General features: G+C 65.9%; 1 protein-coding gene across 1 annotated transcript in view; it reads right to left on the bottom strand.

Annotated features, from left to right (window-relative positions):
• LRP5 (LDL receptor related protein 5) overlaps window positions 1–22645 on the bottom strand; it is a 60565-nt gene that overhangs the window by 26671 nt on the left and 11249 nt on the right. Inside the window, exons 2-7 of the mRNA XM_056132001.1 lie at window positions 17172–17568; window positions 15286–15483; window positions 11959–12155; window positions 11592–11723; window positions 2014–2410; window positions 1126–1297 (exon numbers count right to left, since the gene is read on the bottom strand). Coding sequence (XP_055987976.1) covers window positions 1126–1297; window positions 2014–2410; window positions 11592–11723; window positions 11959–12155; window positions 15286–15483; window positions 17172–17568 — 1493 coding nt within the window. The remainder of the gene's footprint in view (window positions 1–1125; window positions 1298–2013; window positions 2411–11591; window positions 11724–11958; window positions 12156–15285; window positions 15484–17171; window positions 17569–22645) is intronic.

Raw genomic sequence — 22645 nt, 5'->3', positions numbered from 1 at the left:
AGGACCACCAATGGGCTCCACACAACGGAGGACCACCAATGGGCTCCACGCAATGAAGGACCACCAATGGGGTCCACACAACAGAGGACCACCAATGGGCTCCACACAACGGAGGACCACCAATGGGCTCCACACAATGGAGGACCACCAATGGGCTCCACGCAATGAAGGACCACCAATGGGCTCCACACAACGGAGGACCACCAATGGGTTCCACGCAATGGAGGACCACCAATGGGTTCCATGCAATGGAGGACCACCAATGGGGTCCACGCAACAGAGGACCACCAATGGGCTCCACACAACGGAGGACCACCAATGGGTTCCACGCAATGGAGGACCACCAATGGGTTCCATGCAACAGAGGACCACCAATGGGTTCTATGCAACAAAAGACCAACAATGGGGTTCACGCAACGGAGGACCACCAATGGGTTCTACACAACGGAGGACCACCAACGGGGTCCACGCAATGAAGGACCACCAATGGGTTCCACGCAACAGAGGACCACCAATGGGTTCCATGCAATGGAGGACCACCAATGGGTTCCACGCAACGGAGGACCACCAATGGGGTCCACGCAATGAAGGACCACCAATGGGTTCCACGCAACAGAGGACCACCAATGGGTTCCATGCAATGGAGGACCACCAATGGGTTCCACGCAACAGAGGACCACCAATGGGGTCCACGCAATGAAGGACCACCAATGGGTTCCATGCAACAGAGGACCACCAATGGGTTCTATGCAACAAAGGACCAACAATGGGGTTCACGCAACGGAGGACCACCAATGGGTTCTACACAACGGAGGACCACCAACGGGGTCCACCTAACGGGGTCCGCCTAACGGAGGACCACCCACAGCAATTGTGTTGGCTTGCAGAACCTGGGCTTCTTAGTCCTGTGAGTCTCTGAGGTCCCCACAGAAGTCCACAGGCTCGGGGAGGAGCCCCCAGACTCAGCCCCAGCACCACCCCCACGGCCGTGGTTCTGCCTCCATGGCTGCAGCTCCCGGTCTGGGTGGTTCCCAGGGTGCCCAGGGCCCGTCTGCTCCCCCAGTCACCTGGGCAGAGGCGGGGGGGCCTGAGCCCTGGGTGGGAGGAGCAGCAGGCAGCACCCACCTCAATCTTGTCCGTCTTGGCGTCACCCCAGTACAGCTTGCCCTCCTGCAGGTCCAGGGCCAGGCCGTTGGGCCAGCCCAGAGACGTGTTGACCAGCACGCGCCTGTCCTGCCCGTCCAGGCTGGCGCACTCGATCTTGGGGTGCTCCCCCCAGTCGGTCCAGTACATGAGGCTGCAGGAGAAGCAAAGGGCCCGTGATGCCCGGCTATGGCCAGCACCCGCCAAGCCCTCCCGGGAAAGTGTCCAGTGTGGGCAGTGCGCGAGGGCCTAAGGTCCCAGGGCTGGGGACTGAGCCCCGGGGGGCACCTGGGGCGTGGAGTCAGCTCAGGGTCCCGCGGGGGCCACTGCTTCCTGCCTGTGACCCCCCCCCTCCGCCAGACTGAGACTCCCTCGGGGGGCGCCCTGGGACTCAGCCCTCAGCCCTTCGCAATGCAGGGAGCTGCTCCCCAGTGCCCTGCCCCTCCCCCATACCAGCCACAGCTTGGGGACTTGCACTCCCTGCCCTTCTGGCGCCCCTGCCTGGACAAGGGTCCCCCACAGCCTCATCTCCCCCCACCGTCCTCCCCAGGGTCTCTGCCTCAGCTCCTGCTCGCAAGCCCCTGGCCAGAATCCACCAGGTTCCTGCAGACTACCCAGCTCTGGGGTTCACTGAGCCCTGAAACACTTGGAACCAGATGGCTGGGTACAACCAGGCCTCCCGCTAGCCTCCCAGGCTGGGCAGGAGGGAGGGAGCGCCCAGAGGAAACACCAGGTTAGCCCCAGCCCCGCCGTCCACCAGACTGCCGGAAGGGCAGATGGGAGCCCCGAGATCTGGGGGACACATCCACAGGCCCTGGCTGGGGCCCCGGGGCGGGAGAACATTCTAGAACGCGGCTGCCGCTTGCTCACCCCCGCATGGGGTGCACCACGATGGCACGGGGCTCGTCCAGGTCCTCGGATACCAGGATCTTGCGGGAGGTGCCGTTGAGGCGCGTGACCTCGATGCGGTCGGTGCCCGTGTCCGTCCAGTAGAGGTTCCGGGCCACCCAGTCCACCGCGATGCCGTCGGGGTCGCTGACCTCAGAGCTGACCAGCGTCTGCGCCCCGGAGCCGTCCAGGCGCGCCCGGCGGATGGCGCGCACCTCGTCGTCCGTCCAGTACACGTGGCCCTCCAGCGGGTCGTAGTCGATGGCGATGGCGTGCCGGACGTCAGCCACCTGCAGCACCATGTCCGTGAAGTCCGGCGTGTCCAGCGAGATCCGCCGCAGGTCCGTGCGCCGGGCCAGCAGCAGCACCTCCTCGGCACCTGCAGGCACCGTGGGGCAGGCTCAGAGGCGCGGCTCGGACCCCCGAGGCAGCCCCCACGTCTGGGCCCCCCAGAGGCACAGAGAGGTGGGGTGAGCGGCCACAGGACGCACAGCCCAGGCGCCACCTCCTCCACCCGGCCTCTCCCGAGCACCGGACAGCCCTAGCCGGACAGTCCGACTCTCCCGTCCCTCCATGCCAGAGCCCAGAGGCCACCTCTGACCACAGCTGGCCCAGCGCATGCGCTCAGTGCCCTGCCTGGCCTCTCGGACCCAAGACTGGGGCCAGGTCCACCCAGGGCAATCGGGGGGCTGCACGCAAGGACCCCAAGGAGGAGGGAGCGGAGTCACCCCCACCCTGTGGGCCTCACCCCCCACCCACTTGCGTTGGGCACCTCGGCCTCCACTAGGGGGCGTACACTTGAACAGCAACAACCCAGGGAGCCGGGGAAACTGAGTCATGGGCCAGTCTCGGAAGTGCCCAATCGCCTTGGAGCCCCCGACGCCCAGATCCAGGCTTCAGTGGGCGGCGCTCCTGCCAGTTATGCCCAGCGTGCGTGGTCAAGGGCACGGGGTTCCGGATCTCAACACTGACCATGGTCCGACAGGACACACGCAGGCCACATGCCACCATCATCCCATCCGGACAGCGGCTCCTGACGCTGTCCCACACCTGGTGATGGTGGGTGGGTTGGACACACAACACACACACACACTCTCAGCACCCACATCCACACAGCTGAACACACACTCACACCCAAACACACACTGAACACAGCCAACACTCACATTAATACACTCCCTCTCACCCTCACACACACACACACACACACACACACACACATCCTCACATACTGAACACGGCCAATACACACTCATACACACACACACTCTCACACTCACACACCCCCACCCAAACACTCACATACCACTCTCCTCACACCTTTATACACCGAAACATTCACACATACTCACACCCAAAAACACACATTCACATACTCACACACACATTCACACATGCACTCACTCACAAACACATTCACGCTCACTCACAAACACACACACAGGTCTGCCCTGTGCCTGGGCACCCTCCTCACTGCTGCATCCAACCCAGCACACGAGGGGTTCTGCTCAGGTATCCTGGGGTACCCCTACAGGGAACCTCGTCCCGTAGGCGGCCGGGGTGCGGTCAGCCCTGAGACGAGGGTCAGCATTCATGGATGGACGGTCAGTTGGCCCCGGAGGCCAGCCTGGAGGCGCCATCCCTAGGGCACACGTCATGGGGCGCTCACTGTGAGAGGGACACAGGACAGACACCTCAAGTGTCACCACACACAAGACTGTGCAAGGCGGGAACTGGTACCAGGTATCCAAACACAGTGACCCCTGACCCCCTGACCCCAGACTCAGTCTTCTTCAAGATGCACCTCCCTCACGCCAGCCACGGTGAGACGCCCCATTTCCCACAGAGACTGGGCCGCAAGCCGGGGCAGACAGCAGCAACTGGACCCCAGGGCTGCTCTGCAGAGGGGGCTTCACAGGGCAGCAGTGCCCAGACCACACGGAGGGGCTGGGGCCTGGGCTGAGGGCTGAGGGCTGGGTGCCAGGCAGGGCTGGGGGCTGGACTCAGGTCTGGGGGCCGGGGCTGGGCTCAGGGCTGGGGGCTGGGGACCAGGGGCTGGCGACAGGGGCTAGGGCTGGGTTTGGGACTGCTGCTGGACCGGGGGTGGGGGCACGGGGGACGGGGGCTAGCAGGACAGGGCCCCTCCTCCTGACTCTCTTGCCCCCCTCAGCCTGGCCCCACGTGAGCTGCAGACACCCCCGGAGTCTGGGTTCTCAGTGTTCTCAGGGAGGCTGACAGGGAGGCTGATGCAGGGTCAGGAGCCTGTGGAATTCAGGGCTGCTATGACCCCCCCATCCCAGAGAGCTCTCAGGGACCATGGGCATCACAGTCCAGCCCCCCAAAATCAGGCCAGCCCAAAGTCCTCAGCATATACATCTCACACCCCAGCAGGGAACCCCATTATCGGCTTCCCATAGTATGTAATTAAGTGCTGGGTTAGATCTGGCAGGTGTTAATTAGCTCCAAAGGGGGGGCCTCGGACCCCCCACCAGGCAGAGCCTTTGAGGTTTTCCTGAGTTTTGCTGGGAGGATAAGAGTGAAGGGGGGAGAGGTGGGGGAGGGGGGCTGGGAGCCCCGAGTTAATGGGACCGGCCTCTTGGGGGGAGCACAGGGCACTGACAAGGTCTCAGGCACAGAGCAGGCAGGACTGCTGAAAGACAAAGAAAGTACACTAGAAAAATGAGCAGGGCGGCCCAATGGTTTGGGCTGGGGAGGCCCCACCGCCTGTGCTGCAGTTCCCAGAGCCTCCTCTGGGGGGCACCCCGACTGCTCTCCTTTCTGCACACGGCAGGCAGGTAGGTAGGTGCCTGGACCCGGATGCCCATTGCCAGCCAGACAGGGGCTGCCCCCTCCACCCCGCCCCCGCCACCCCCGCCATCAGGGTCAGGGTGCACTTCTGAACACCGAAGCGCTGACCCGGGGGCCAGCCCACACTCCGCCCAGGCCGGTGTCCACCCAGACCCAGCCCTGCTGGAACCACCGTGGGAGCCCCTGCTCGGGACATGCGTGGGGTGACCCCTGATGGCCCTCGGACATCTGCTCACCCCCACCCTCCCCACGGGTCCCTCCTACAGGGCCACCTGGCTCGGGGCGCCCCTGAATCCAGACTCAGGCAGACTAGCCTTTCTCCATGTTCCAGAACATTCTTTTGCTTCTTTTCTCATCAGGGTATAGATCTGAGCCCACCCTCAGCTCACAGGCCACACCCGGCGGTGGGGGCTCCCTGCCCAGCTCCAGCTGCTGGGGGCGGGGGGGCTCTGGGAAGTGACACTGCCCACGGCAGGTGATGTTAAGACCAGTGGGGACGTGCCACTTGATTTTCCTGCAACTAGACTGTTCTAAAAAATAAAACCCCAGGGGCCGGGAAAAGCTGGACGGGCAGGAGTGAGCCTCTGCAGGCCAGAAGGGGCCTCAGAACTTGGGGGCCCCCAAGTTCAATCCTGGCACCTCCTGGCTCCCCGCACGGCGAGGAGGGGCCCAGAGCAGTGCAATGGGTGAGTGTCAAACACACTGTGCAAACCGAAAAGCAAACAGTGATTCTAAGGCGCTGGCCTTGCACATGGCCGACCCGGATCTGATCCCCGGCACCCCAGCGGGTCCCCTGAGCAGCGCCAGGAGTGATTCCTGAGTGCAGAGCCAGGAGGAAGCCCGAGCGTCACCAGGTGTGGCCCACAACAAAACAACAAAGTAATTTTCAATAAACTCAGTATTGTCTGAGTGAGTTAGAAGACATCAAGGCCAGCACCGCAGCGCTAAGGGGACGGGGCAGAGAGGGCCCGTGGCATGAAGGAGGACGCCCAAGGATCCAGAAGCAAGAAGCCCCCAGCGCCCAGGGGAAGGGGGCACCGGGGGGGCCGGGGCGCACGCACCCACCAACTCTCAGTGCGGACTCATGGTGCCAGCACCCCACGGAGAACACCACGGACAGACGGACGGACGGGGCCCCCGGATCGGGAGCTGCAGGCTCGGTGGAAACACCCCTCGACCTGGCAGCGAGGTTTTCCTCAACCTACCCCACCCCCGCCCCCGCCCCCGCCCGTTTGTTTTCCTTTAGCCTGAGCTTATGAAGCGTCACACGTGCTGAGCAGGAGATGAGACTTCCCCCAGCTGGGCTTCCTGCAGCTGTCCGTCTGTCCGTCCGTCCACTGTTAGCCTTTCCCACCGAGGCAGGAAGGAAGCCCACCTCGAGGGAGTGCGATTTACGTGGCCTCCGGGTCCTGAGCCCCTCGGGAGGGAAGAGCAGGAGGAAGGAAGGAAACGAGGAGGGGGGGAGACGCGGCCCTGGGCCCCACACGGCCGGCTGCCTTCCCCACCGACCCGGCCACGCGAGTCAGCGCCGGCCCGTGGGGAGCCACACCCTGGCGGTTCCGTCCACGCCGGGCCTGGAGCGTGAAGGCCGGCTCGGCTCCTGACGCAGCTGCAGAGTCTCCTGGGGGCCCCCGCCCCCTCTGGGGCAGCCTCTGTCCACACCCGCATTTCTCAGCCATAAACAATTCCGCGAAGAGGCTCCCGCTTCTCCCCGCGCCCTGGCTGAGGGCTGGACAAAGGCTGAGACGCGGCCGGGACGGGGCCCAGAGGAAGTGGCCGGGCCAGCACTGCCCCTGGAAAGCTGAGCCCGGGAGCAGCTGTCGCAGGCGGGCGGGGGGGGGGCCCTGCTCAGCCCACAGGCAGGCGAGAGGGGGGCCCCCCTGTCGGCCTGGACGCCGGGACAGCGACCCCTGCGGACAGCCCCAGCGGCCAGGCACCTCCAGCTCCTGCCCAGCTCCCGATCCCCTGGTCTCTGCACCCACACCCAGAGGTCTGGATGGATCCAGATGGGCAGGAGCAAAGGCCCCAAGCCTGGCGTCAGGCACTGCAGGGGTCCCGAGCACAGCTCGATGAGCGTGACCGCTCCCTCAGCACCCTGGGAGCCTGAATGAATGAAGGAATGAATGAATGGACGGGTTGAAGCAAGTGGGGAGAAGCCGCGTCTCGCACACCTGCCCCAGCCTGGCACCCCCCCTGCGGGGTGTTCCCCACCCAGCCCCCAGCCCCGCACCTGCTCTCAAGAGGTGCCGAGACCCTCCGCCTGGGTATCCCCGGGGGCCCCCAAGGGAACCACTCATCACCCCAACTCACTGCTCTGGGTTAGGGCACAGGGAGGAAGAAGAGGAGACTCAGGGAGGGGAGGGAGGGAGTGGGGGGGAAGGGACGCGGGGAGGGGGCTGGGAAGGGGTCTGTGGGGGGGGAGGGTGGGGGAGGGGCAGGGGCTCTGCTGGGGCAGGCCCCCTAAGAGCACGGAATTGGGGTCTTGGGGAGGGACAGACTTGTGGCTTGGAGAGCGGGAATGCGGCCAGAACCCGAGCAGGCCAGGTGGGGCGGGGACAGGCGGGAGGGGGGACAGGCTGGGGACACATGCGGAGAGCCCAGGGCCCCCAGGGCCAGCCTTGGAACCCGACACCAGAGGAGAGAGGAGTGTCTTCAGCAGGCTGGGGTCGGGGCAGGCTGGAGGGCCCCGGGCTGGGGGGACCAGGCTGGGGCCCTGGGCTGGGGGCCGGGCTGGGGGGTCAGGCTGGGCTGACTGACTGGGGTGACAGCTGTCCCTGTGGCCCTGCAGACCCGGGGCAGCCCTGGATCTCCAAACACACGTCAGCCCCGGCGACCAACGTCAGCGCGAAAGCCCCTCTTGCTTCCTGTCCCCTCCGGTCTGCACGGGCCCGTCTGTCCGCCCCCCCAACCCCCAAAAGCAAGGTCAGAGCTTTGGCCGCGCCAGCAGCTGGCAGCTCGGCCTGTCTGTCCCCTCTGACCTACTTCCCAGTGCAGCATGGGGCGGCCACCCTGGCCAGGCTGATCCCCGACACCAGGCCCAAGTCAGCCTGTGGCAGCCCCCCAGTTGTCAGCACTCGGCAGACCCCCTCTGCCCGCCCCCCCCACACCGTGCGGGTGCCCCCCGTAGCGAACATCTGTTCCAGCCGCTGGTCTGTGAAGAGTTCAGAGCCTCCCGCCCTAGGGGGCCGCGGCAGGGGGTGCCCGCACACCCCGCTGACCCCCACCAGGCTGGGGGTGCCCCTGCCCAGAGCCCCGCTGAGAGCTGGGGGCTGGTGCTGCCAGGAGGAAGGAGGGCTCCCCCCAACCACGGCTGCTGTTTTTAGCTCATTCTCCATAATTGGAAAAAGATGGGCCGCCAAGGCGGCAGCTGGACGAACCCCGCGGCGGGCCGGCGGGCGCGGAGAGGTGCAGAGGGCTGCAGTCCGGGGGGACCCCCAAGAGGCCCCTGTGGGTGCACCCCACCCCACCCCACAGAGATGGGGCGGCATCCAAGCCCCGATCTTCTAGGTCACGGGACACAGGCAGCCTGAGCCAGAGCGTGACCCCACCCGCTCGGGAACCTAATTCACAAACCACAGGCAGCTCCGAGGGCGGGGGCCATGCGGCACCCCTTCTCCGCCGTCAGCCCCAGTTCTGCCTCTCCGTCCTGGCTCGCTCCCCAGCACCCCACGCACAAGATTAAAAAACAAAATAAAACTGGGGCTGGAGTGATAGCACAGCAGGTAGGGCATTTACCTTGCATGCAGCCGACCGGGGTTCGATTCCCAGCATCCCATATGGTCCCCCGAGCACCACCAGGAGTTATTCCTGAGTGCAGAGCCAGGAGGAACTCCTGTGCATTGCCGGGTGTGACCCAAAAAGCAAAAAAAAAAAAAAAAAACCAAGGAGAGATAGCACAGAGGGTGGGGGGATTCAACCTCCAGTGCCCACGCGGTCCCCTGGGTGGTCCCTGTGCACAGAGGTCTGAGCACTGCCTGGCGAGGCCCCCAAAACAAAGCAAATGAAGAATCTGCCTCTCCTCACACTTGTCTTCTCTGAGCAGGCCGGGAGGGGCCTGTCCAGTGCCAGGGAGGGGCGGGGGGGGGCAACGCTGGCCTTAGCAGGGCAGGGATGAGTCTGGGGCACGAATCTTGGCCTGGCACTAAGTCAGGGCCTGCGGGTCCCCATCCCTCCTGCCGCCGGCCCTTCGCATGTGCTGCTCCTTCTCACGCTTCCTGCCCTCCTCCACTAATCCTGCTTGCAAAAGACCCCGGGACCAGGCGCCCCCACATCTCCCAGGACAGCCCCCTGCCGTCAGCCCTCGTCTGTAGTCTTGGTGGCTCTGCCCGACTCCGGAGAGTTGCAGCCTTGGACATTCGTGCCAGCAGCACGTTTCCGAGGGGGCTCAGGCGGGGTTCAGAGGCCCTGCCAGGCTCCCAGGAGCACACGCCTGTGTGTGATCAGAGGGACAGACGCCCACATGCACGGTGGCAGCCGGTGACTGTCGTGCCCCTCAGAACCCTATCCTTCCATACGCCCCACGGCCACAGACCCCACAAGACCTAGAACCTCTCAGCCACACCACAAGCCCGTGCCACATCTCAGAAACCCCCAGGCCCTGCCAGAGCCCACGGCCCGTCCACAGAGCCCAGCATCAGGCCACAGAAACCAGAGTCCACGGTCATACCACAGAACCCAGGGCAGTGCCACAGTCACAGAGTCCACAACAGTGCCACAGAGCACACGGCCATGCCACAGTCCAGGGCCACACGGAGCCCCTGCCACGCCACAGCACCCACAGTCACACAGAGCGCCTGCCCCGAGAAACAACCTGCCCCGAGCGCTGCCCCTTCTCCTTGGGCTCGGCCTCCCATCAGGCACAGGGCGCTTTCTCTTGGGGGCCCTGGCCGCACGCTCTGGAAAGGAGCCCCGCTGGGCCCCAGGAGCAGCAGCGCTCGGGCAGCCGGGAGGCGGCCCCACAGCTCAGCTCCAGGCAGGACGGCCCCGGGAGCTGGGGCTGGAGCGCCTTGCAGGGTGGACAGCTCCCCGTGTCCCCAAGCCGCAGTTCTCTCTGCAGTGACACGGGGGTGGAGGGGAGCCAGGGTCTGGGTCAGGGGCATGGGAACCAGAACTGCAGGGCAGCAGCTCCTGACATGCCGGCACGGGGTGGGGACTGGGGCCACACCCAAGGGTAAAAGCCAGCAAGGTGTCCCCCATTTCCGGGCAGGTCCCCTCCGGCTCCGCCCCCGCCAGCCCCGCCCCTATCAGGCCCCAACCCTCAGGCCCCGCCCCCATTGCCTCCAGGCCTCAGGCCCCGCCCCTGAGCATAAGTCCCGCCCCTCAGGGCCCCTCTGAACCTGCAGGCCCCAGCCCGCAGGCCCCGCCCCCATCGCCTCAGGCCCCGCCCCTGAGCATAAGTCCCACCCCTCAGGGCCCCTCTGAACCTGCAGGCCCCAGCCCGCAGGCCCCGCCCCCATCGCCTCAGGCCACGCCCCTGAGCATAGGCCCCACCCCTTAGGGCCCCTCTGAACCTGCAGACCCCAGCCCACAAGCCCCACCCCCAACCCACAGGCCCCACCCCAATCGCCTCAAGCCGCACCCCTGAGCATAGGCCCCACCCCCAACCCACAGACCCCACCCCAATCGCCTCAAGCCGCATCCCTGAGCATAGGCCCCGCCCCCAACCCACAGGCCCTGCCCCATCGCCTCAGGCCACGCCCCTGAGCATAGGCCCCACCCCTCTGGGCCCCTCTGAACCTGCAGGCCCCAGCCCACAGGCCCCGCCCCATAGCCTCAGGCCCCGCCCCTGAGCATAGACACTGTCCCTCAGGGCCCCTCTGAACCTGCAGGCCCCATCCCGCAGGCCCCGCCCCCATCTCCTCAGGCTGCGCCCCTGAGCATAGGCCCCACCCCTCAGGGCCCCTCTGAACCTGCAGGCCCCAGCCCGCAGGCCCCGCCCCCATCGCCTCAGGCCCCGCCCCTGAGCATAAGTCCCACCCCTCAGGGCCCCTCTGAACCTGCAGGCCCCAGCCCGCAGGCCCCGCCCCCATCGCCTCAGGCCACGCCCCTGAGCATAGGCCCCACCCCTTAGGGCCCCTCTGAACCTGCAGACCCCAGCCCACAAGCCCCACCCCCAACCCACAGGCCCCACCCCAATCGCCTCAAGCCGCACCCCTGAGCATAGGCCCCACCCCCAACCCACAGACCCCACCCCAATCGCCTCAAGCCGCATCCCTGAGCATAGGCCCCGCCCCCAACCCACAGGCCCTGCCCCATCGCCTCAGGCCACGCCCCTGAGCATAGGCCCCACCCCTCTGGGCCCCTCTGAACCTGCAGGCCCCAGCCCACAGGCCCCGCCCCATAGCCTCAGGCCCCGCCCCTGAGCATAGACACTGTCCCTCAGGGCCCCTCTGAACCTGCAGGCCCCATCCCGCAGGCCCCGCCCCCATCTCCTCAGGCTGCGCCCCTGAGCATAGGCCCCACCCCTTAGGGCCCCGCTGAACCTGCAGACCCCAGCCCACAAGCCCCACCCCCAACCCACAGGCCCCACCCCAATCGCCTCAAGCCGCACCCGAGCATAGGCCCCGCCCCCAACCCACAGGCCCTGCCCCATCGCCTCAGGCCCCGCCCCTGAGCATAAGTCCCACCCCTCAGGGCCCCTCTGAACCTGCAGGCCCCAGCCCGGAGGCCCCGCCCCCAGCCCGCCGACCCCGCCCCCAGTCCACAGGCCCCGCCCCCAGCCCGCAGACCCGCCTGCCCTGCCGCCGTCTCACCTGCCTTGCATGTCTTGCCGTCGTCCTGCAGCCGCACGCCCGTGGGGCAGGCGCACGTGTAGGAGGGCTCCCGCGGGGACAGCAGGCACAGGTGTGAGCAGCCGCCGTTGTCCTCCTCGCAGCGCGTGTGGACTGCGGGGTACGGGGCAGGCTGCAGGCAGGGTCCCCTCCCCGCCGCTCTCCCCACCCACCTGTCCGCCTCCCACCTGCCGGCCCCTGGCTCCGGGCACCCACCCTAGGCCCGCCCCAACCACGCCTCCAAGAGCAAGGTCGCCTCCACCAGGAAGGCCACCAGGTTTCCAAGGCGGGTTCCCAGGTGGGAGTCAGAGGGGCCCCTGAGGCAGGGGGTTCCCGCACCCCGACCTACAGTGCGGCTGCCGCTCGGGCCCGAGCACCTGGATGTCCATGGGCGAGTAGAGCGCGCCCAGCAGCTCCTGCTGCCTCTCGCCCGTGCGCTTGTTGCAGGCGTGGATGGAGCGCGTCTGCCAGTCGGTCCAGTACAGCGTGTCCCCGGACAGCGTCAGGGCGAAGGGGTGCATCAGGCTGCCCTCCACCACCTTCTGCCTGCGCGCGAGAAGGGGGCTCAGCGACGCACGCAGCTTCCGGCTCGTGCCACGACGCTTTCTTTCAGGGGTCTTGGGGCCTTTTGGGGGGCCACACCGGGCAGTGCTCGCGGGCTATATGGCGGGACCATCGGGCGTGCCGGGGATCCAGCCTGGGTCGGCCGCGTGCAAGGCAAGTGCCCTCTCTGCCGTCCCCGCCGCTCCCGCCCTTGAGGCCACCTCCCCACAGGGCAACGCCTCCGTCCACTCCCCACATGTGTCCATCGCCCCAACCCAAGTGCCCGGCCATGAGGCTGCACACCAGTCTGAGAGTCTACAGGAGCCCCCGGTGCCACCCCATCCTCCCGGTTCCTCCCCAGGAGGGACCGCGAGCACAGAGCTGGGAGTAGCGCCCTGCACTGTCTGGGTGACCCTGACCCCCGGCCCCCTCCTGCCACGAGAAGCAGTAACAAAAACCCTGGACTTCAGCGAGAAGCTCCCGCCTTCCCGTTACCCTGGCACCCTCCGGACCCTGCGTGGAAATGGGGTTGGGCCACATGTGGTCTCTGGGGTGCACCAAGCCTGCCCATGTGTAAGGGCACCCCCGCGGGCCAAGGGCCTCTTCCACCAGGGACATCTGTGCTGGTCCCGCCTTCAGGCTAAAGCGAACAGGGCCCAGGAAATCCCTTGAAGTTTCCTTCGCGCTTCGGCGTGAACCTCGCCGTGGAACCACTGAGTCCCGTTAACTCACAGTGCTGAGTCCACGGAGATGCCGAACCATTTCCCGACACCAGCCGTGTGGGCTCTGGCAGTGCTGGGGATGGAACCCAGGGTCCCCTGTCCCCAACCCCCCGCCATTAAGGCCAGAGCACTGACGCCATCAAGGCCAGAGCACTGACCTGACTCACCCCTGGCCCCAAGGACATGAGCGATGGCCTCAGGGAAGGCTGGGCGCTGGGCCCTGTCCCTGAGCCATGGCACAGTGCCCACCCCGTGCCCACGGTCACTTCCCAGCACCAGCCAGCTGCAGAGGAAAGACGGGTGAGGCGGCAGAGAGGAGCAGGCAGGGGACCCCAAGTCAGCACCTGCACTGGAACATGGGTCCTCATGTGCTGTGTGGCCCGGAGAGGCTCACAGGACCTGCACCAAGCAGGAAGGGCCTCAACAGCAAATGCTGCAGAGAGATGCAACACTCGGGCGACCACTGAGCGCCAGCACGTGTCTGCACAGAAGGACGGTCTACATGGCCACCTCCACACACCCGCACCATCACCACCGCCGTCACCACCGTCACCACCGCCATCACCTGCACCATCACCACCACTGTCACCACCACCATCACCCACACCATCACCACCACTGTCACCCGCTTGTCACCCGCATGTCACCCACACGGTCACCACCACCGTCACTACCACCATCACCCGCATGGTCACCACCTACACTACCGTCATCACCACCACCATCACCACCACCGTCAACACCACAACCACCATCGTTATTAACACCAACACCAATACCGCCACCATCACCATCACCGTCACAACCATCGGCACCATCAACACCATCTCCACCACCACCTCCAACACCGCCCCGTCACCGTCACCATCAGCACCATCACTACCACCAACACCACCCCATCACCGTCACAACCATCAATCAGCAGCACCATCACTACCGTTCCCACCACCACCACCAACTCTGCCCCATCACCATCACCATCAGCACCGTCACCACCACCAGCACCTCTGGTCCCCCTTCCTGTCACCACCCAAACCATGATCCCCGTCCCCGGCACTGCTCCCGCCGGCTGCCCCACCGCCACCCCCGCCATCACACCTGCTCCCACGTCTCTCCCTGGGACGTCATTATCCCCTCACCACCCGGTCCGTGCGACCCCCAACACCAGGCTTGCAGCACCACCGTCCTCACCACTGTCCCCGCTATGACCTGTCCACCCAGGCCTCTCCGCCCACCCTGCACATGTCACGTGGCTCCCCGGCACAAGGACCCCCACACTGCCGTGTCTTCAAAATCCCAGCCAGGCTCCAGGGCCATGTGTGCTCCCGGGGCCAGAGGGGATGAGGGGGAGCCGGCGGGGCCCAGCACAGCAGGAGGGATTCCCCAGAAGTCGCCGGGCGCAGCGCCTCCGACCTCCAGCCTGGCCTGGCGGTGACCACGCAGCCCTGGCCAGCAGCCTGGCTGCCGCCCAGAACTGGGCCGGAACAGCCGGCCGAGCTGTTTCTAATTCCTGACGCCTCCCAACCCACTGCTGGTCAGGACTGTGAAGGTCTGCGGTCGGCAGCGTCCACCGTCACTCAGCACAGTGAGTTACGGGCGGCAGCGGGGAGCACGTCTGGGCACTGAGCACCAGCAGAGCGAAACCAAGACCCCCGGCAGCACTCACGCTCCTTCACTGCTCCCTCCCCTGACTCTGGCCTGGGAGACAGACAGTTACAGGCCCATCACAGGTCCTCGGCCACAGGTCATCCAGCTCAGCGCCCCATCAGCTGCAGACCAGGCCCAGGTGTGCCCGCAGCAGCTGACGATGGGGGTCTGGGAGAATCGGCTAAGGCCTGTTGCAGGTGGGTGGGCGGCCCTCAGCTGCTCACTCACCGGATCCACTTCCCAAAGCCCCTCTGGGCCGAGGTTCCCGCACAAAGCCAGGCTGACCTGCCCTGCCGGGGACCCAGGGGGACAGAGGTCCTGACCCTGGCGTCCACGGCCCCTCTCTGCCATCCTGAAATCTTTCAGTGTCCGACGTGGACGTGTGGCTAAGGGGCTCTTGACATCTGCCAAGCACGAACACGGCTTGTTTGGGTATAAAAAGGTATAAAAATCCACATGTGGGGCTGGAGCGACAGTCCAGTGGGGAGGGCGTTTGCCTTGCACGCGGCCGACCCAGGTTCAATCCCTGGCATCCCATATGCTTCCCCGAGCACTTCCAGGAGTGATCCCTGAGCACAGAGCCAGGAGTGACCCCCGGGCGTCGCCGGGTATGGCCCCAAACAAACAAAACTCTGCACGTGCAGATGGCAGAGGCTGCCCCAACCCTCTGGGGAGGGTCCCAGGGGGTTCGGGGCCCAGGATGGCCCGCCGGGGCCTAGGAGCGCCAGAGGCAAGGGGAGGCCGGGGCAGTGGGTGGCACTGACCGGAAGGAGCCGTCCAGGTTGGCTCGGTGTATGAAGCTGAGCTTGGCGTCAGCCCAGTAGAGCTTCTGCTCGTCCAGGTCGATGGCCAGCCCGTTGGGCCAGTAGATGTCCGAGTCCACGATGACCTTGCGCGTGCTGCCGTCCATCCCGGCGCGCTCGATGCGGGGCGTCTCACCCCAGTCAGTCCAGTACATGTACCTGGGGAGGGGCAGAGACAGGAGAGAGCGGTGAGCGTCCCCGTTCAGCGGACCCACGTTCTTCGTGGGTCTCTGAGCAGCGAGGAAAGCATTCGTGTCTTTGTGGACTGTTTGTTTATTTGGGGGTCAAACGCACAGTGCTCGGCACCCGCAGTGCTCGGCAGCTACTCCCAGCTCAGTGCTCAAGGGAATCAGGTGGGGCTGGGACCAAAACAGGGCCTCCGACACACAAAGCAGGTGCTCGCTCGTGGACCTCGCTGGCCCTGGGTTCAGGTTTTCCTGCTCAGCTTTTGAGTCACACCCAGCCATGCTCAGGAATCCCTCCTGACAGTGCTCGGGATGGCCCCCGGGATGGCCGTCTCGAGAGAGGGCTTCCCCTCCCTGCTGTCTCTCTGGCACGGGGTTTTTGTATGTGTGTGTGTGTGTGTGTGTGTGTGTGTGTGTGTGTGTGTTTTCTTTTTGGGCCACACCCGGGGATGCACAGGGATTACTCCTGGCTCATTCACTCAGGAATCACTCCTGGCGGTGCTCAGGGGACCATATGGGATGCTGGGAATCGAACCCAGGTCGGCCGCGTGCAAGGCAAACACCCTACCCGCTGTGCCATCGCTCCAGCCCCCTTGTGTGCTGTTTCGAGCGCACATCAGGCGGTGCTCGGGGCTACCCCTGGCTCACTCCTGGCGGGTCTCAAGGGGCCATATGGGCTGCCGGGGCTCTGACCCGGGCCTGCTGGGTGTGAGGCGGCGCTTCCGGCTGTGCCCAGCCCTGGCCCCGGGTGCAGCTCCAGACACTGGACAAGGAGCACTCACGGTTTCTGCCGCACTCGCTCGGCTGGGGGCTCTGGGCCCCACGAACCCTCCTGCTCCTGATGGGGACCCAGGGCCTCCCCTCCCCCGGACACTGTCAGTTACTGAAGGCCCCACAGGGGCTAAGGGGGCTGCATTATTTCTACAAAAGCACCAGAGGGGCTGGAGCGATAGCACAGCAGGTAGGGCGTTTGCCTTGCATGTGGCCAACCGGGTTCGATCCCCGGCATCCCATAGGGTCCCCTGAGCACCGCCGGGAGTAATTCCTGAGTGCAGAGCCAGGAGGAAGCCCTGTGCATCGCCAGGTTTGACCCAAAAAGCAAAACAAAAAAAAAAAAGAAAGGAGACCATCACCGACTGAGCTGGCCAGAGCTTTCCCATGTGGGATCCCAGGCCAGGGCGGGGGCCCATCCATGGGGCACTGGGACACGTGGGGACAGTCAGGTTGGGTCCCGAGGATTGGAGTGGCCACACCTCCAGGACTGGGGGACAGGGCGGGGCTGGGAGGCGGACCTCTCTGCAGGGACATGCCATCTGCTCTGGGCCAAACCCCACGGCCGGGCCGCGGGGGTCCTGGGAAGCCCTGGGCCCTGCTGGGAGCTCAAACAACCCCGAAAAGGACCACGGAACGATGGCCCAGGACGCCTTGGACAGACCCGGCCTCGGCCACCCTGTGCTCACCTGGAGCATGGGGGAAGCAGTGACGGTCCCTACCCAGGTGCAGGACTACAGGGGCCAGGTGACCTGATGGGGGGGGGGGGGTTGGGAGGGCACAGCACAGGACCCGAGGCCCCAGCTAACTAACTGTGGAGACACAGGCAACCGGGAGTGCAGGGCCACGGCGGGTGGGCGGACGGGCAGGGTCGCAGCCGGGGGGGCCTACCCGTGGGCGGGGTCCAGCGCGATGGCGCGGGGCTGGTCCAGGTCCTGCCAGAACAGCACCTTGCGGGACGAGCCGTCCAGGTTGGCCACCTCGATGCGGTTGGTCTCCGAGTCCGTCCAGTACAGCTTCTTCCCCACCCAGTCGCAGGCCAGCCCGTCGGGCGACACCAGCCCCGACACCACCACGGTCTGCAGGGCGGCGCCCGAGCGGTTCAGGAACGTCTGCTTGATGGCCTCCTCGCTCACGTCCGTCCAGTACACGGCGCCCTGGGCAAACTGGAAGTCCACGGCCGCCGCGTCCTCCAGGCCGCTGACCACCACGCTCGACTCCGGCTTCACGCCGCCCGCGTCCACCAGCCGCACGTCCCGGCGGTTGGCGAAGAGCAGCAGCGGCGAGGCTGCGGGGGGTAGGGGAACGGCCGGTGAGGGTCGGGGACTCGCCCCCCCACGCCCCGCCACGCCCCCCTGCAGAACTCAGCACCCACAGCCGGGCGCAGTGCCGCAGGCAGCCACGGACAGACCAGGGAGAAAGGGGCAGGCAAGGCCCGGTGCCCCCCCAGGCCACTTCCGGGAACTGCGGCCTGCCTCAGTTTCCCTCCGTGACCCTTGCAGGGCGAACAAGCTTCCAAGGCTGACCAACTCCACTCACAGCCGTTCCGGAGCTGTCCACCCAGGAAGGCCAGGGGTCCCCTCGCCCCCGAGGACAGACGCCGGGACAAGGCCGTGGCGGATCCCAGCTGTTCCGACTGCAGCTGAGTCGGACGCCAAGACCCTCTGTGCCACGGCCTCGGCAGGCACGAACAGTGGACAAGGACACTGACCACCAGTGTCCTCTGTCCCACAGCCCGCGGGTGGGGTGGTTCTGACTGCAGACACCGAGGGCTAACGAGGACCTCCCTGCCCACGCCTACCGGGGTCCTGGGGCCCAAACCCCACAGGGCGACTGGGCCTGGTGGAGCTCCGTCCGAGGGGGCCAGAACCCCAGCACCACATGGGCCTGAGCACTGGGGAGCCCCCTACCCCCAGGATGCCGAGTGGCTCCCACAAAGTGGAGCGAGGGGCACTGTTCTCTCAACCGCAACAAATACCTCCCCCACGGGCCTGGATGGGGGCTGGGGGGGCAGAGGAGGCCAAGGCCAGGCCCAGAGCCCACCTGGAACGGACATGTCCCCACCTGCGAGGGGTGGGGCCCCACACGGGCAGCCCCAAGGGCCGGATGTGGCTGTGGGGCCTGAGGGGGCACTCAGGACGAGAGAGGGAGTTCGGCAGGGTGGGGGGGTACACGGGAACTGGGGCGCGCAGGGCGAAGCCATGGCAACCAGACCCTGGTGCACCCCCTCACGCCTCCTCCCCTCGGGGTTCACACACAGGGCCCCCGGCGACCCTGCAGCAGAGGCGAGGCCCGAGGGGGCCGGCAGAGACTCAGACGTGTGGGTACAAGGCTCTGAGAGGCCGACACAAAACCCAGGTGCCCCCCAAGGGCCTGCCACTGTGGCCAAGGCGCCATGGCACCCAATGAGGGCCCTGGCGTGAGCGCCCTCCTCAAGCAGTCAGAGACAAGGGCCCAGGGGGGACCCCAGGGACCCCACGTGCCAGCCCCATGGAGGTCCAAGGCACACGTGAGAGGGAACGCAGGGAGGGGTGACGGGAGTGGGGGGGCTGAGGGAGGGGTGCAGGATGAGATGCAGGGGCCTGCCCAGTCCATCATGAGCAGGTCACCCGCCCAGGGCCCCGGAGGGACACAGCCCCTCAGTGAGCAATCCCAGGACCCTCCTGACGTCCTAAGTGAGTGAGGGTCTGAGGAAGGCCCCATCCCCACTGCCTGGGGGGACCAGGCCGTCACCACCACCCGCAGCAGGAGGAACCTGAGAACGCCACGGCCACCGAGCAGCTGGACGCACCGGGGACCCGGGCAGATGTCCACAGGCTCACACAAGGCAGAACCGGCTCGGGGGACCGAACCCTTGCCCCAGACCAACTATTCAGCCGGTCTTGCCCAGGCCCCGCTGGGCACCAGCCCAGCACACTGGCGTCCACCCGCGCACAATGACCCCTTGTCCTGCAGGGAACGTGGGCCATAACCGAGGTGCTTCTCGCTTAGCTGCTCAAGACATTTCAGGCACACAATGTGCGCACAGACACAAGGGGACACGCGGGTACACACAGGTGAGAATATAGGACATGCAAACACGGGGACACGTGCGCACACAGGTGAGCACATGTGCGTACATGGACACATGGTGACACGCAGGCATGTGACGCACCCATGTGGCAACGGCGAGGGGCCCCTGGAGGAACCTGGTTCACCCCCCCCCCCGCAAGGTGCAAGATACCAGAGCCTGGCCCCCCGCACAGGGAGCGCCGCCTCCCCAGGTCCCAAGACAAGAACTGGGCAGGGGGCTGAGGGTCCCAAAGGGGACCCCTCGCCCTCCCACAGCCCCTGGGCTTCTCCTAGAACCACAATCGTTCCACACACCCTCAACCACCCAACACACGTGCAGTCGCACACTGACACACATCACACACACTCACACACAACACACACACTCATACACACACATTCTCTCTCTCTCACACACACATACACACACACACACACACTCCATACATGCCCTGGGCCCCAGAACCACCTAATATATGTGTAGTCTCACACTGAAACAAACCACATACATGTACACTCACACACTCATACACAACACACACACGCATACACACACTCTCATTCTCACACACACACATACACTCCGCACATGCCCTGGGCCCCGGAACCACCTAATATATGTGTAGTCTCACACTGACACACATCACATACACGTACACTCACACTCATACACAACACACACATTCACACAACACACACTGATGCATACACACACTCACACCTGCTTACACACACACTCACACATATAAAGTCAAAAACACTGACACAACACTCACAGTCACACACACCTTCTCTCTCTCTCTCTCTCTCTCACACACACACACACACACACACACACACACACACACAGACACGGCGGCCGCTCCCCGAGCTGAGGGGCGGGCAGGCCCTGGCGGTGCCAACAACAGGGGCCTCCGAGGTTCCTGCCTTTTATGGGCATTGGAGCAGCCGGGACCCAGCCGGACCGCGGGGCAGGCGCCGAGCGTCCCCTCCGCTCGCCCACGGGGGCCCAGGCCTCCAGCTCCTGCGTCGGACCACTCGGGACGCCCCGAGCCGGGAGCCCCCCAGGCCTCAGCACCACACCCACCCCCCAGCCGCCGCCTCAGCCTCCCTCCTGGGGACGTGCAGCCTGTGTCCCCGTGGGCCCCTCCTCCTCCCGGGCAGGGGACGATGGCACCTCCCAGGCCGGCCCGGGCACGCAGCTCCCGCCAAGGGCTCTCCTTGTGCCCACAGGAGGCACGTTCCTGCCCCGCGGGCAGGCCAGGGCAGGGCGGCCGCCGTGCGGGCGCTGCAGGGAGGCCCACGGCACCTGCCCACGGCGCCCAGGCCGGCACAGAGCACGCAGCCCTTAACCCGGCTGGCAGCCGCCTGCACGGGGCGGGCTGGGAAGCGGCTGGAGGAAACTTCCAGAATGCTGCAAGTTCTGCTCCTCGCCAGGTCACAGGGGAACAATGCAGGCGCTGGCCAGCTGGCACCACCCCTGCTCCCGACCGTCCAACCCATCCCGGTGCTGGGGTTGGGGCTCCCCCGCACCTCACACGTCTGCCTGCTCCTCTCACCCCTCCCTGCCCACCAAGACCCTGCCTACCCCCTTCACTCCTGCCCCCTCCCCTCACCCCTCACCCCTGCCCAGCTCCCCTCATCCCTCCTCTCTCCCCTTACTCCTGCCCGGCTCCCCTCACCCCTGCCCAGCTCCTCACTCCTGCCCGGCTCCCCTCACCTCTGCACCTCCCCCTCTCCCCTCATCCCTGCCCAGCTCCCCTCATCCCTCCTCTCTCCCCTCACTCCTGCCCAGCTCCCCTCACCCCTGCCCAGCTCCTCACTCTTGCCCAGCTCCCCTCGCCCCTGCACCTTCCCCTCTCTCCTCACTCCCGCCCAGCTCCCCTCATCCCTCCTCTCTCCCCTTACTCCTGCCCAGCCCCCCTCACCCCTGCCCAGCTCCTCACTCCTGCCCGGCTCACTTCACCTCTGCACCTCTCCTTCTCCCCTCACTCCTGCCCAGCTCCCTTCTCCCTTCACTGCTGCGCAGTTCCCCTCTCTCTTCATCCTAGGTCCCCTCACCCCTGCCCGGCTCCCCTCACCCCTACCCAACTCACCTCTGCCCGCTCCTCTCATCCCTGCCAGGCTCTCTGGTTATACTGGCCCGGAACCCTCTTCAGGTTCCCCGCACAGCTCGAGCTAATCCCTGATCTCTTCCCATTTCTGCTGTCCCTGACCCTTCCTCTAGTCTGTGCTGACATCTACGCACACGGATAGACAAATGCAGAGATATATGGGCACAATCATTGACACACACACATGCAGAGACATATGTGCACAATCACTGACACGCATGCTCTCTGTTACAGTCCTGAACTCTCATAAACTGAGGGCCACGAAGGAGGCAGGATTAACCCGTGCAGCCGACCCCAGCGGGGCCCACCTGTCAAAAGCCAGAGACACTGGCCCGCAGGAAGCGCAGGGAAAGCAGGGTCAGGAGGGCAGGAATCACAGTGTGAGACGGAAACACGGGGAGGGCCGTGCTGGACACCTGGACGGGATGTGGGCGGGGTCCCACTGTCCCCTGCAAGCCCAGGACTGGCCACAACATGGCTCAGAGCTGCCCCAGGGCCCCCACTCTGGGTCGGCTTGCCTCAGGGCAGCAGGGAGCTCCCAGTACGTGGTCACTGCACGCCACGGAAGGGAGATGCCGGGGAGGAGCCCTGGCATCAGGGCGTTCTCTGTGCCGCGGGTCCACGGGCCAGAGCTGGATCTGCCGGAGGGAACAGCTCAGGGCCAACCACCCACAGGCTGCAGGAACAGCTCATCACCCAACCCCGTCCCAGGCCAGGAGCCGGCCCCGACCAGACACCGTTCAACCGCGCACCAGAGGCCACAGCGTGAGGTGACACACGCCACACGGGGTACAACCTGCCACACAGGGACCGCCTGGGAGGGGTCCGGGAGAGGGCACAGCCCACGGGGGGGGATTTCGGGGTCCGTGTGCGCCCACACTAATTAGACGGCTGGGGCAGAGCGGGGCCATCGGCCGCTCCCAGGCCCAGTGCGCTCGCCAGCGGCCAGCCCGTCACGAAGGCGCTTATTTCCGACAAAATATAGCAGCTGATTACACAGCGCGCCCCACGCCGCTGCCCGCACCCGGCACCGGGCCGAGCCACGGCCAGGCCCAGCGGGCCCAGATGAGACGGGCTCGGGGAGCTGCAGGCATCAGCCCAGCCCCCGCAGGCCACCTTGGGGCAGCGCCGGACCCCCGGGCCTGTGTCTGTGTGCAAACATGGAAATGTGCATGCGTGGAGATGAGCCCGCGTGACTGG

The sequence above is a fragment of the Sorex fumeus genome, unplaced genomic scaffold (assembly GCF_029834395.1).
Source record: "Sorex fumeus unplaced genomic scaffold, SorFum_2.1 ptg000093l, whole genome shotgun sequence".
Lineage (NCBI taxonomy): Eukaryota > Metazoa > Chordata > Mammalia > Eulipotyphla > Soricidae > Sorex > Sorex fumeus.
This window is presented reverse-complemented; position numbering and strand designations above follow the sequence as displayed.